Raw genomic sequence first — 13,546 nt, 5'->3', positions numbered from 1 at the left:
CCTCACCCTCAAGCAGATTACATTGGAGAGAAATATATGTCATCGTGTGAGAATGGTGTTCCAGTAAATTCCTCCCCGTTATCACCCATTCAACATCACGATTCTATCAACAATGACCAAAATCTTCCAGTCTCTCATGTTTCAGATCATCGGCCTATGTCAGATGATCCACCTCCTTCAGACTCACTTGCTCTACGCAAATCTAGTCGTACTCGTCATTCACCATCATATCTTCAAGACTATGTGTGTTCCAATGTGATGGTTATAAGTTCACCGCCTAAGGAACCTACTTTAACTAAGCGATCCTCAGGTACACGTTATCCCATACATAATTATTTACCTGTTCACAAATTCTCTAAATCCCATTATGCTTTTTTAACCTCTATCATGAGTGATGTTGAACCTAGCTCGTATGCGGAAGCGGTTAAGCATCAACATTGGCAAAATGCTATGGCTAATGAGATTCAGGCTCTTGAACAAAACAGTACATGGTCTATTACTACTTTGCCTCCAAACAAAAATCCAATTGGTTGTCGTTGGGTTTATAAGATAAAAAGGCGATCAGATGGAAGTATTGAACGCTACAAAGCCAGACTTGTTGCTAAAGGGTACACTCAACTAGAGGGCCTTGATTATCATGAGACATTTGCTCCAGTTGCAAAGTTAACAACCATGCGCACACTTCTTGCTCTTGCTTCTATTCAAGGATGGTACTTATATCAAATGGATGTGAGTAATGCATTTCTACATGGAGACTTACATGAGGAAATATACATGACCATTCCTCCAGGCCTTCTGCGTGAGGGGGAGTATTCAAGTAATAAAGTGTGTCGCCTTCATAAGTCTCTGTATGGACTCAAGCAAGCGCCACGTAACTGGTTTCACAAGCTGCTATCTGCACTTAAAGGTGCTGGTTTCATTCAATCATCAACTGACAACACTCTCTTTACTCGGAAACATGAAAAACAATTTATTGTTATTCTTGTTTATGTTGATGATCTTATCATTGCAGGAAATGATGAACCAGGAATTGCTTCGGTTAAACAATATTTACATTCGAAATTTCACATTAAGGACTTAGGAATACTTAAGTATTTTCTTGGTATAGAAGTTGCAAGAGCGCCATCGGGAATATTTCTAAGTCAAAGAAAATATATCGTGGAAATTTTAAAGGATGCAGGTTTGATGGGAGCCAAGCCTATGGACTTTCCAATGGAGCAAAAATTGCGATTAACTCCAAATGATGGTATTCCACTGAAAGATCCAGCTAAATACAGGAGGTTAGTCGGAAGATTGATTTATTTAACCATTACTCGTCCAGACATAATGTATTCAGTCCAAGTTCTCAGTCAGTTTATGCAATTGCCACGAACGACACACTATGAAGCAGCACTTAGAGTATTGAAGTATTTGAAGGCATCACCAGCAAAAGGAATATTTTTATCATCATCAAGTGAAAAACAATTGAGGGCTTACTGTGACTCAGATTGGGCAAGCTGTCCTACCACTCGTAAATCAGTAAGTGGATATATTGTGTTTTTGGGGAATAGTCCTATCTCTTGGAAGTCAAAGAAGCAATCTACTATTGCGAGATCTTCAGCTGAAGCAGAATACCGAGCAATGACTTTAACAACTTGTGAAGTTGTTTGGTTAAAAGCCTTATTGAATGACTTGGGGTGGAGTCATGATAAACCAGTCAATTTATATTGCGACAATCAAGCAGCTTTGCATATTTCAGCAAATCCAATCTTTCATGAAAGAACGAAACACATAGAGCTAGATTGTCACTTTGTAAGAGAAAAAATTCAGCAAGGAATAATTCGGGCTCATCATGTATCATCTTGTCTGCAACTAGCAGATATTTTCACTAAACCATTGGGGAGAGACGTTTTTCAAACCTTAAGAACCAAGTTGGGTGTTTCAGATTTGCACACACCAACTTGAGGGGGAGTATTGGAGAGGAAAATCAGCCAACTAATTTTCAGGAATCAAGGATATCTTTCCTTCTATCACAGGATTGTGATTTGAAGAGGAAAATCAGCCAACTGATTTTTAGGAATCAGTGAGATCTTCTATCACAGGATTGTGATCCTTCAAATCCCAAAATTCGTGGGATGTGTACATACCTGTAAAACTTGTATAAATACTTCATCATAGAAAATTATCTCTTTTGGCCCCTTCTTCTTCCTCGTTTCTTTTTCTCTTTTCTCTTTTCTCTTTTCTCATGACGTCTTCTTCTCAGATTTCTCACTAAAGATGATTTCATATTCGAATTCAACCCTCAATGATTAAGCAATATTTTTTTAGTCTGATCTGGGTAATAGTTGCATTTGAACTCCAAGCTGGAGAAGATCGAGAGATCGATGCCTAAGCTGCATTGGCATGATCTGGTAGGATCTTGCTGCCTGAAGAAAAGTTGAATAGAAAACGGTGCAGCGTGAGAATACTCAAGCATTCAAAATCCCAGCTCTTTGAGGATATAAAGCGTATGGAAGTCTGGATATCATGGCTTGAGAAGTTACGGAATTGAGTTTGGTGTATTTGAGAAATCACATCACTTGATTCTAACATGGAAAGATCTAAGCTGCTTGACGACATTGGAATTGACTATTTGGGATTTCACTGTTATGAAAGCATGACTTCATGTGCTAATCCAACTTTTGATCTTTCCAAATTAACAGTTTTAGTAGCCAGGTGATTAGATCTCCTGCTGACAGAAAGTATATAATTTAGTAGTCGAGATTCTACTTTATTGAGAATTTAAAATCTATTTACTTCTTTATGGTTATTCCTTGTGTGTTTGATCCGATAACATCTACCGGTGGGGCATTATTTGGGCACCAGATATCAAATGATTAGCTTTTCTGTTTAGGCGTTATAGGCAAGCTGGATGTATGGAGACTTCTACCAGTTAGACCAGATGATAACGAAGAATTGATTTCTTGTTTATATGACTTTTTCTTAGAATTTGACCATATGAATGTGATTTAGAATTCCATTGCAGCATGCCTAAAAAGCCACAGCAAATAGCCCATGCACATATATATATATATATATATATATATATATATATATATATATATATATAATGGATGGTATATAGGAGGAACCAGGGGCAAAGGTAGAGAGGGGCGGCAGGAGCCATGGCCCCTCCCTTAAATTTTTAAAAATTCAAAATCTTATATGTAAAATTTAAAATTTTCAGTTTGACAAATATAAAAAATTTGCACAATTATATTTCAGCCCCTACTAAAATTTTAAAACTATAGTGTAATTCTGCAACGAAAAATTCCTAAGCTATATGACCAGCTTGGATGGATAAACCGAAAGAGGAGCCGTTATACGTTGGTCGGCTATAAATATAACACAAGTCTTTACGGCCATAATTAGCATGTGATCAAGCATTAAATCTTTGGGACCCAGGTCTGATGTTTCCACTGATCACTTGAAGACCGCCTTAGTTACTTCTTTCTTGGTCGTTATCGATCAAAAGGAACCATTTAAAGGTCAAGTCTGATTTTCATACAGTGGCCGCTGGTTTTCGAACGGTGATTGCTGGTTTTATGCAGCGCTCGTGATCAGTAGCCATTACTTTCTCCCTATAAGTTGAATCACCCTCTCATCTTTCCTTGCCAAGACAGCACAAGTCTTCTGACGTGTACCCATTAGAAGAACTTGCAATCTCTACAGTTCCAGTGCCGGGCGAGGGAGAGAGCAGGGAAAGAGAAGAAAAATGTCATTTCTGTTTCCAGGCAGGAAACCCTCTCAGACCATGTGGGTTGAGGGTCCAATAGTGGACTGGGGTCAAGTGTGCAGGTTCTTGGCACCAACCCCAAGTAGCCAAACGGTCACCATAAAGACTGAGACGAGGCGCTCAGCCGTGCAGTTCAAGCAGCTTCCGGGCAGCAGCAATGGTGATTGCCAGATTCCGGCCCCTGCTAGGCCTTGCACGGACGAGTCGCCTGCGATCGACGCCTTGGAAGCCGCTTTGAGGTACCGCGGCTTCTACATTTGCACTACCAGGAAGCATGCTTGAGGGCAGCCTGCCTTCATACTGCATGCAAGGATCATGAGCTTGTGTGAGCTTATACATATGTATGTATGGCTGCAAAACTTATGTGTGTGTATATATAATATATACACAGTTTTTCAGGTTTACAACTTAGAAATTTAAGTATAGGTTGGTCTTGTCGGTCTGCTAAATGTAGCTTCATGTATGTCATAAGCCAGAGGCTATAAATATGTGATGTTCTTCAGTTACAGACTTTTATTAGAACAGAAGCCAAGTGATGTGATTGAGCATCGACGGCACGTGCTTAGTGTCAGGATTGACATGTTTCTCTAATGGGCTCTTGGCATCATTGAGCCATTTTTCCTGAGAGTGTATGTCCGTTGCAAATGGCCGACCATCCTGGAGATCATGCTTCTTGTCTTCTCATTGATATGGAACCATAATAAAACTTGATTTATACATCCCCAAGAACTTGAACAAATCCCATATTCTCCTTTTGGATGATATGCAAGGGAAACTCTGCCCAGCTTTTTTTTTCTTCTTTTTTCTTGAATCTACAAGCTAAAATGCCTACAAGTGCCTAATGGCAGTTCACAAGAGGTGAGGCCACCCACTCTCTCCTTTCCCCTGCCCTCTCCTTTCCCTTGCCCTTAAGGTCCCAGTCTCTCCCTTCCCCTGCCCTTAGGGTGCCATGAGGCCACCCCCTTTCTCCCTTCCCCTGCCCTTAGGGTGCTTACAGGGGCCTAATGGCAATTCACAAGCTCTAAGGCCACCCTCTTTCTCCTTTCCCCTGCCCTTAAGGTGCCTACAGGTGCCTAATGGGCGCTTCACAAGCCATGAGGACACCCCCCTTTCTCCTTTCCTCTGCCCTTAAGGTGCCTACAAGTGCATAATGGGTGGTTCACAAGAATGGGCAGTTCACAAGCCGTGAGGTCACCCCCTTTCTCCTTTTCCCTGCCCTTTAGGGTCCCCTATCTCCTTTCCCCTACCCTTAGCCTTTAGGGTCTATTGAGTGGTTTATGATATACCTTTAAGCTCAAATGTTACACAACAGCTCTAAATGAGTAACATCTACATGAATTGATATCAAGACAACCCTCAACAAGGGCTGGCCGATACATCCGCCTGCTCATAAATTAAACATAAAACTTCTAAATATAAGAAGTACAAAAAACGAATATTCGATATGTCTATATTGGTATAATCTTTTGGGTTCTACCCAACTCCAATCCTTTGCATAAAAATATGTGCATATAGCTCGGCCGACGGACACTGTCTGAAATTAGTAACTGTAGAAGCATCCCTTGTTGTTTTATTGATCCCTTTCCCTACATAGTCAGGATCTCCCAAAGCAAGTTCTTGGTATACTCAGTCTGCAATACGCCACTAGATAGATATGTTTGCTGCAAGGATATTTTGCCTGTATTTGCTACAGCTGATAGAGAACTTTAAGGAGTACCATTCAAAGAGATCAAGAATATATATGATATTTTATAATACAATCTCTCTCTCTCTCTCTCTCTCTCTCTCTCTCTCTCTCTCTCTCTCGTTGTGCTGATCGCTTTATGTAGTTCAGACTACACAAAATTGCTTTTTTTTTTCCTGAAAATATCAGAGCATGATAGATACGGGAAATGGAGATTTTTCTCAAAAAGACAAGGATATGGAAGAACCGCCACCACAGAGCGGATTCCCAGGGAATAATGCCCTGTGTCCAGGATTATGTAAACGAACCCCACAAAGTGGCTTGCCTTTATGTCATCAGATTGTGGGCTGATAAGTGGTCAGTCTCCAATTCAAAGTATTAGTCTCCAATTCTAGTCTCCAATTCAACTATTATCAACATCAACTCTCCTATGCTGGTTATCAATGCACAAGTTAAAACACATACATTGAAGGTGCACCCTAAGGCACAAAAAACAGGCCTGAACCCTAAGAGAACGAGAGAAAGAGTGAGGTTACAATTCTCTCTATAGGGCAGTAGGGCTGTTAGATTACTCACATGCATGAATCAATGAAGAATCCGGGGCGTTTTTTCTCATACAAAAACGCAGCCAGAGCTATCAGTGCCGCATTCAGCCATCACAGCAATATTCTAACAGTGGGGTTTGTAGAAGCAATCTGAATGAAGATCTGGTTTACTATAATAATAATCTACTCTTTCTTTCGAGAACCATTGAATTTTCCTCCAGACGGTCAACATGTGCCTTTCCTCGTTCTTTTTTAGCGGCCACAGTACGTGTCGCAGCAAGTTCGTTCACCAGATCAACATAGACTTTGCTGTTGGGGAAAAGCTGCATTTCTTGACTCTCCTCTTCGTAAACCATTGCTGGAAGTCTTGCCTTCCATGTATGTGTGTAAAAGTTTAACCACCATCTCTCGGAACACCATTTTCTAAAGCTTCTAAGATAACCATATCTTTCAAATGTAGGCCTCATGCCAAACCATTGGATGACATATGTTCGCTAGCTCTTGTGTATGGCATATTTTAACATGAGGTGTTCACTGTTTTCCTCCACTTGCCAAAATTAATGGCACTTATTCACGTCAACTTTTGGGGTCTCAAGAAACTAGATCTTGAACGCATGGCTCAAGGAGTTGAATGAGAGACCAAGGAACAATAATACTTCTAAAGTTGCTCTTTTACACAAAGATCACCTGAAGGCACTAACTGTGAAACCTTTAACAGGATTCCGTGGTTTCTAGTGACCAATACACAAAAGTAACACACTGCAGAAAGAAAACTAAATTGCAACCAGTGGCCTCAATTAGTTCAATGGCAACGAGGACCTCCTAAAACTTGTGATACTTCATCATAACAATAAATATAATACTTCTAAAAGTTGCTCTTTTACACAAAGATCACCTGAAGGCACTAACTCTGAAACCTTTGATAGGATTCTATGGTTCCTAATGACCAATACAGAAAAGTAACACACTGCAGAAAGAAAACTAAATTGCAACCAGTGGCCTCAATTAGTTCAATGGTAATGAGGACCCTCTAAAACTTGTGATACTTCATCATAGTTGCGACCAGCTCAGAGGCTCAACAATCAATTGTCATGAAAGTCTTGTGATTCCTGAACCAGGAATGTGCCTGAGAATCTCACAACATATAATAAACAACACACAGGGGCATTCACTAGCAGTCTAGCATGAATCGTCACAAAGCAGAAGCAGAAGTGATGATATATATATTAATAAGCAACCGGAGTAAAACATAGAAAACTAACTGCAAACAACGCAGCTTGATTGTTTTAAACCTCACAAGTCCTAGCAGGAAAATGGTCACAGAAGCAGGCCCTCTGTTTTGACAAGCAGGAAAAATATAACACCATTATATTTCACTTTCAAGGGACTCTCAAGAGCGATCTCTAAAGCAACAGTATGTCAGTCCTGACAACCAGCCAAGCAAATGTTTTGACCAAGCTTCAGAAGGCCATAGTGCATAGCCGATCGCCTGCAGTATCAGCTCCTGCACCTGCCAAACTACTAACAACAGCTCCCAGACCCCCCAACAATTTGGACATGCAAAGCCATTGAACAAATTCGAGAATCCTCATTCTAAAACAAACAAGATATAATATTAATCTTTTGTTAAAATTCACAGCACAAATAATTTTATGGTATGGAAACATCCTAACTGACAAAATTGGGATATCAAAGTAGTAGATGAAGAGAAAGAAAAAGGAAGGGACAGCGGCTATGAAAGAAACAATGGAAAAGGACATAATTTCGCCTTGCAACCCTGGAGTTATTTATATCCCGATGGGCCATCACTTGTGGATGTTTGAGAACATATGCACACTGGATCTTTTGTTCCCCACAGGTGGCATTAGGCCATTTATATCATTGAAAACCTGGAAAAGAATATCGTGTGAGTAACATAGGAAATAAGAGCGCAACAAACAACGCCAATTGAAAACATTGAGTACCAATATGTGTGTATCTATGAACAACGCCAATTTGAAAATGTAAGCATCAATGAATAACATGTATGTCTCCACCTATGTCACACGGGTACTCCTCCTTCCTCTTAAGGAGGAGTACCCGCACGATACGGGTACGGTACGGGAAACGGTACACCCGTGGGTGCGGTAGAGGTGCTGCGTTGACCGTACCGGGTACGGTCAACGCACCCAAGGTCATTTTTGACCTTTTTTAGACTCGGTCAAAGTTGACCGAGTCTAAAGATGTCCATTTTAAATGTTATCCTTTTTTTCATTTTACCGTTTTTAAACCTTTGTAACGTTAAAATTTTCAAACGCCTTTTTTCCATTTTCATTTCGTTTTGTTTCCTTGCTTCTTCTCTCACCGACGAAGGCAGCGACGACCGGCGGCTGTAGGCCACGAACGGCGACGGAAGGCGGCGACAGCCTACGGCAGCGGCGACAGTATCTGCTTTTCTTTTTCTTATTTTTTGTCGAGCTTCTAAGCCTTCCATCGTTTCCGATGCCGGCAGACAACGCTTTTATTGATCTCTTATCTCTCCGACCATCACTCACGAATCACCACCCACAATCTCAGCCGGTGAGAAGTGGCTCTGCCCACTCCGTCGCTGCCCACCATCTGTTGCCACACACTTTCGGCGCACATCCCCCTTGCACACTGCCTCTAGTCTGTGAATGAATGAACAAATCACTATTAATCTACCCACCATCACTGTGCATATGAATATCTGCCTTTGTCTGCATCTCTGTGAATCTGCATATGAATATCTGCCTTTGTCTGCATCTCTGTGAATCTCCGTTGTATGCTGGGATCAGTACACTGTCAATCGTTGCTTGGTGTTTCTATCTTTTATTTTTTGATTAGGGCTTTCTATTTGTCCCTTTAATTGGCAGAATTGGGGGTTTTATGAATATGTTATCCTATTTGCAATTTTTTGATATATATGTGTGAATATGTTATTCTTGTTTAAAATTTTTTGACATGTATATTAATATATATATATATATATATATATATATATATATATATCCTCCGTACCCGTACCGGCACCTGTACCTATGTGACATAGGTCTCCACACACACACACGAGTCTGTGTATTGTGTGCAGCAGTTGGAGAGAGAGAGAGAGAGACTATGTTACATGGAAGCAACATCAGATTTGAGGATTTGAGAATTTTTATGGAATTCAAAATGCGACCTATTACACAGAAGAGGACGAGAGACGAGCCAAAAATGGAGGATATGTGCAACAGGGAATGCAGCATCGATCAAATAAGGCAGTTGTGGCTACATTTATAGGAATTGTACTACATGGATTCGTTACTAGTGGTTTTTTTTATAGTTTTCTTTTCTCTCCCTAGACGAATCAATGATTCTAGACCGGAAGACTATGCTGTCTATGCTCCAATGGATCAAACCAAGAAAAAAAAAAAAAAGCTTCAAGCAGTTTTATCTTTTATTCAGAAGAAATCAACTGACATAAAACACATAACTCTTTCTTCTTTGCACATTACAGAAATTAGGAACAAACTTTCTTTTCCATTGATCAGATTTGATCACCAAGGTTGACCCCATGCATGCATCCCAGTTCCCCACTCATAAAAGTAGTAGTTAGAAAAGTTAATTGACTTTGCTTTTTTCCATAATGACATACCTTAAAAATTAAAAAGCATACCACAGAAGTTTTTTTGGAAGAGAAAGGGATATTGGCCAGCGGTAAAAGATTTTCATTTAGCCATTTGTCGATTACTTTTGCTTGTTATAACAAACCTATCATTACAGATACAATCTCTATGACTGATCTTATAAAGAACCACGGGTAGGTCTTGCATAAGAAATAAGAGAACAAGCAGAGATGGATGCCCAAGTTGTGGAATTGCCTTAACAAGCCTAAGGAGTTCCAACCCCAATACCGCAATAACCAATCCACCACCACAATCAGCAGCAAAGTCCATCCTCAGCCACACTGGTTCCCTATCCTTCCCATCTTGACAGTTTTGTCTAATTGAATTCAACATCTTTCTCAAAATGTCAAAATACTATCTAAAAGCAGATGTTACAAAATCTAATTTGGGGCATTTCCCTCAAACCAGACCGTGGGAGAAGATGGTTAGTCATGCAAGTTTGTGCTGACAAAATTTGTCGTACTTGTGTAATCAACATTGTTAGAAAAGGAATCATTGATCTAATTTGAATATAAATAAATGTAAAGCAAAAATCCTAACTAGTTAATATCTTGCTCAGGTCATCCTATCCACAACATTCAAGCTAGACTGACCAGAATCCATGTGACCAACGATGTTTGAGCTCAAAAAGGCCCACACTTAAGACTTCATTTAACCCTTCCTGTCATCTCAATCTAATAATACTTTTTTTTATCAAAGGGGCCACCCTTTCTGTCATGAACCAAACCATGGAATGTGTGCAATTAGCAGCACCACCAAAAGTGACTCCCTCAATAGCACTAAATCAGGGTCATGCATCACATTCCACAGAATCCCCACACATTAAGAAATGCACCACAACAGTCGATCCAAATCAGGAAAAGCTACTTTAATTTATTTTCCGCTATTTACTTGTCCACCACAACAGTGGATAACCGTGGACTCAGCAAGTGCATAATAAATATCAACTCATTCTTTCCATGACTTTTGGGGCAGTCGGAATTCAACAATGCACAGCCGCAAAGCAACTTCGCTTTGAAAACATGACAGTGGACCCCTAAAGCAGCTGAAAGCTCTAATATACACCAACCTTTTATTTGGTTCTTGTTAATAAGCAACCATGACACAACTTCCTCTTCAAAGCAACATTAAATTGTTGCTAACTACCTGAGGTCAAATTAATTATACCTATGTCAACTCCGTGTTAAGGCAATTCATGATACAAGAACAACCATGGCAGATAGTTGTTTCAACGCACAGCAATACCAACAACAAATCAATCAATGTTTAACAAACTCTGACAAAACAAAATCCTTGTCACTAAAACACATCAAATTTTGAATGACAATTAACCGAACGGAACAATACCAGATTAGCACGAGCTTTGTTACTTCAAACAAAATAATCCTCCCCGATGAAGAGGTGCCTACCTGGTCCAAAGACAACTTTTTATCTTCTGTCTGTCTTCCCAATTGAACGCTTTCCAGAGAACAAATGTTTGGGCTTCAAGTTCGGAATAACCCTGTCGGCCTCTCCACGTCGGGCAGCCTTATTTCTCTTCTTGGCAGAGTTCTTCGCAAGAGCGAGGGCCTTCTGCTTCTGCGCAGAATCCTTGAAACCTTCCCCAGGGACAATTTCACCAAAAGGAGGTCTTGACCTGGATCTTGATCTATCTCGCAAACGCAACTTCTTGTTAGGTTGGTCGTCATCCACATCCATGGCATCAGCTCCACCATCGCCACCTGGCGCACCGGACCTCTCCCTCTTTCTTCCTCTCCTAGTCACAGACCTGCTCCTTGCCCTGTTAACGGCAGCACTAGGGTCCATACCTAATTTAGATAACTCCCTACCCATTCTCCCAGTAGTGAATTTTCGATCCTTGTCAAATTTCCTCGGCACAATTGGCTTGCTTTCAGCCGTGCTCTTCTTCATCCGATGCTCCCGAATGAGCAAGCTCTTCTTCTTTCGGATCTCTGCCAACACCTTCTGTTCTTCCTCTGTCAATTCTGCTCCCTCCATCTCCTCGTCCTCGTCGCCCTCTTCTGCCTGAAGACGAAGGCCCTCCTCCCTCTCCAATTCCTCAACCCGTGCCAATATATCAGAATCTACGAAATCGTAGACATTGTGTCCATCTAAGATCTCCGGCATTATATCCTCCTTCCATTCGTCGTCCGCAAGAATGTAATGCTTCTTCAGATTGGCAGAATAGACACCTGCTCCGCCATTCTCGTTCTCAATATCCTTCTCAAGCTTCCTTCCCTCGGTCTTCACCTTAGCTGCCTCCTCCCCATCGCCAGTAGCAGCAGCAGCAGCTTCCCCTGCCCTCGCCTCAAGTACGCGCTGAGGAATGCACGGAGGCCGCTCCTTGTTGTCCCTGGCCTTCGGCATCGCGACGTGGAACCGGTTCAGGCACTCGTTCATCTTCTTGGACTTCATTTTTACCTCCACCCTCTGGTTCAGCAGCCTCTCGCAGGCGGTGTTCTTCACGTCTACGACCCCGATGTCCGTCAGCGTGCTCATGGTCAGAAGCACCTTGTCCTCCTCCCCACCTCCTCCCGCAGTGGCAGCCGTCTTGGCTGCCTCCTCCTTCATCTCCATCACCAGGAGGCGGTCCTCCTCCGGGAGAGACTCCAGGGGCTGAAGGTCGATCTTGTTGCAGACGATGATGAGGGCCTTGTTGGCGAAGAGGGATTTGATGCTGTGGAAAAGGGAGGCTTGCTGCTTGACGGTATACCCACAAGAGCCGGAGACATCGAGGAAGAAGAGGATGGCAGCACGGAGGTGGGCGAGGGCGGTGATGCTGCACATTTCAATGATATTCCTGTCCTCGAACGGCCGGTCGAGGATGCCGGGGGTGTCGATTACTTGGTAGCGGAGGTACTTGTAGTCGGTGTGGCCGACGAAGAGGGACTTGGTGGTGAAGGCGTAGGGTTGGACGTCGACGTCGGCGCGAGTGATCTTGTTGATGAAGGATGATTTTCCGACGTTGGGGAAGCCGCATATGAGGATGGTGCGGGTATTGGGGTCGATGGAGGGGAGACGGGACATGTGCTGGCGGACCTGCTCGAGGTAAGCGAGGGATGGACCTATGCGCTTGACGATGGTGCACATCCGACCGAGTGCAGCGACCTTCAGGGACTTGCAGCGGTACAGGGAGTCGCCGAACTTGAGCAGGCGGACATAATCCTTGGCGACGCGGCCGATGAGGGATCTAGCGGTGTTCACCTGGGCAAGGGCGAGCTTGTAGTGGTCCTTGTTGTAGAGCACGTGAAGGAGGTCGGAATAGAAGGGGTGGATGTCGTCGAGGCGGGGGAAGTCGTCGATGATGGTGGAGAGCTTGTCGTGGAAGGTGGTCTGGGTGAACTTCACCTTTCGCATGTAGAACTGCCGGAGGCGGGAAATGGCGTAGCCCTTGTGCACCACCGTCGGTGTCTGCCGCTGTGTCCGCGACAGCACGATGTCCACCAGGTCCTTCCCCGACGGCACGACCGTCATCTTCTTGAAATTATACTGCACCATTTTTTCTCCCCTTCTTTTTCGACCGTCGTGGGACGGCAGACCCTACCGAGAGAGAGGAAGAGAGAGTCCCCAGACTCCAAAGGGCTGCGGCTGAGTGAGGAACTCGCGGCAGCAGGACCTGCGGCTTCGTGAGGACGAAGAGGGCTGCGGCTGCGTGAGGACGAAGAGGGCTGCGTGACTGGGGCTGCGTGAGGCGAGTGGCGTGAGGACGAAGATGGTTGCTGCGGCTGCGAGAGGAAGAAGAGGCTGCGAGAAAGAAGAGCGACTGCGGCTGCGTGAGGACGAAGATGGTTGCTGCGGCTGAGAGAGAAAGCAGAGGCTGCGACAGATGAAGAAGAGCGACTGCGGCTGCGTGAGGCTGGGAGACCACGAACAGCATGTGCCCTAACGGGCCATAAAA

The 13,546-nt window shown here is 43.1% G+C and overlaps 2 protein-coding genes across 2 annotated transcripts; one reads left to right on the top strand and one right to left on the bottom strand.

Moving 5' to 3' along the window:
* The first annotated feature begins 387 nt into the window (after positions 1 to 387).
* Positions 388 to 4,036, top strand: LOC126410338 (uncharacterized mitochondrial protein AtMg00810-like). Its single transcript, XM_050079369.1, has 4 exons — positions 388 to 625; positions 707 to 820; positions 959 to 1,649; positions 3,817 to 4,036. The coding sequence occupies exons 1-4, from the start codon at positions 388 to 390 to the stop codon at positions 4,034 to 4,036; spliced, it is 1,263 nt and encodes a 420-aa protein (XP_049935326.1).
* Positions 4,037 to 7,185: 3,149 nt separating this feature from the next.
* LOC116259454 (nucleolar GTP-binding protein 1-like) lies at positions 7,186 to 13,535 on the bottom strand. Its single transcript, XM_031637284.2, has 2 exons — positions 11,058 to 13,535; positions 7,186 to 7,872 (listed from the first exon to the last, which is right to left on the bottom strand). The coding sequence occupies exon 1, from the start codon at positions 13,144 to 13,146 to the stop codon at positions 11,077 to 11,079; it is 2,070 nt and encodes a 689-aa protein (XP_031493144.1). The 5' UTR covers positions 13,147 to 13,535; the 3' UTR covers positions 7,186 to 7,872; positions 11,058 to 11,076.
* Between the last annotated feature and the right edge of the window lie 11 nt (positions 13,536 to 13,546).

Source organism: Nymphaea colorata, chromosome 8, assembly GCF_008831285.2.
Source record: "Nymphaea colorata isolate Beijing-Zhang1983 chromosome 8, ASM883128v2, whole genome shotgun sequence".
In the NCBI taxonomy this organism is placed as follows: domain Eukaryota; kingdom Viridiplantae; phylum Streptophyta; class Magnoliopsida; order Nymphaeales; family Nymphaeaceae; genus Nymphaea; species Nymphaea colorata.
The sequence above is the reverse complement of the archived record's forward strand: the minus strand, read 5'-3'. Positions and strand labels throughout refer to the sequence as shown.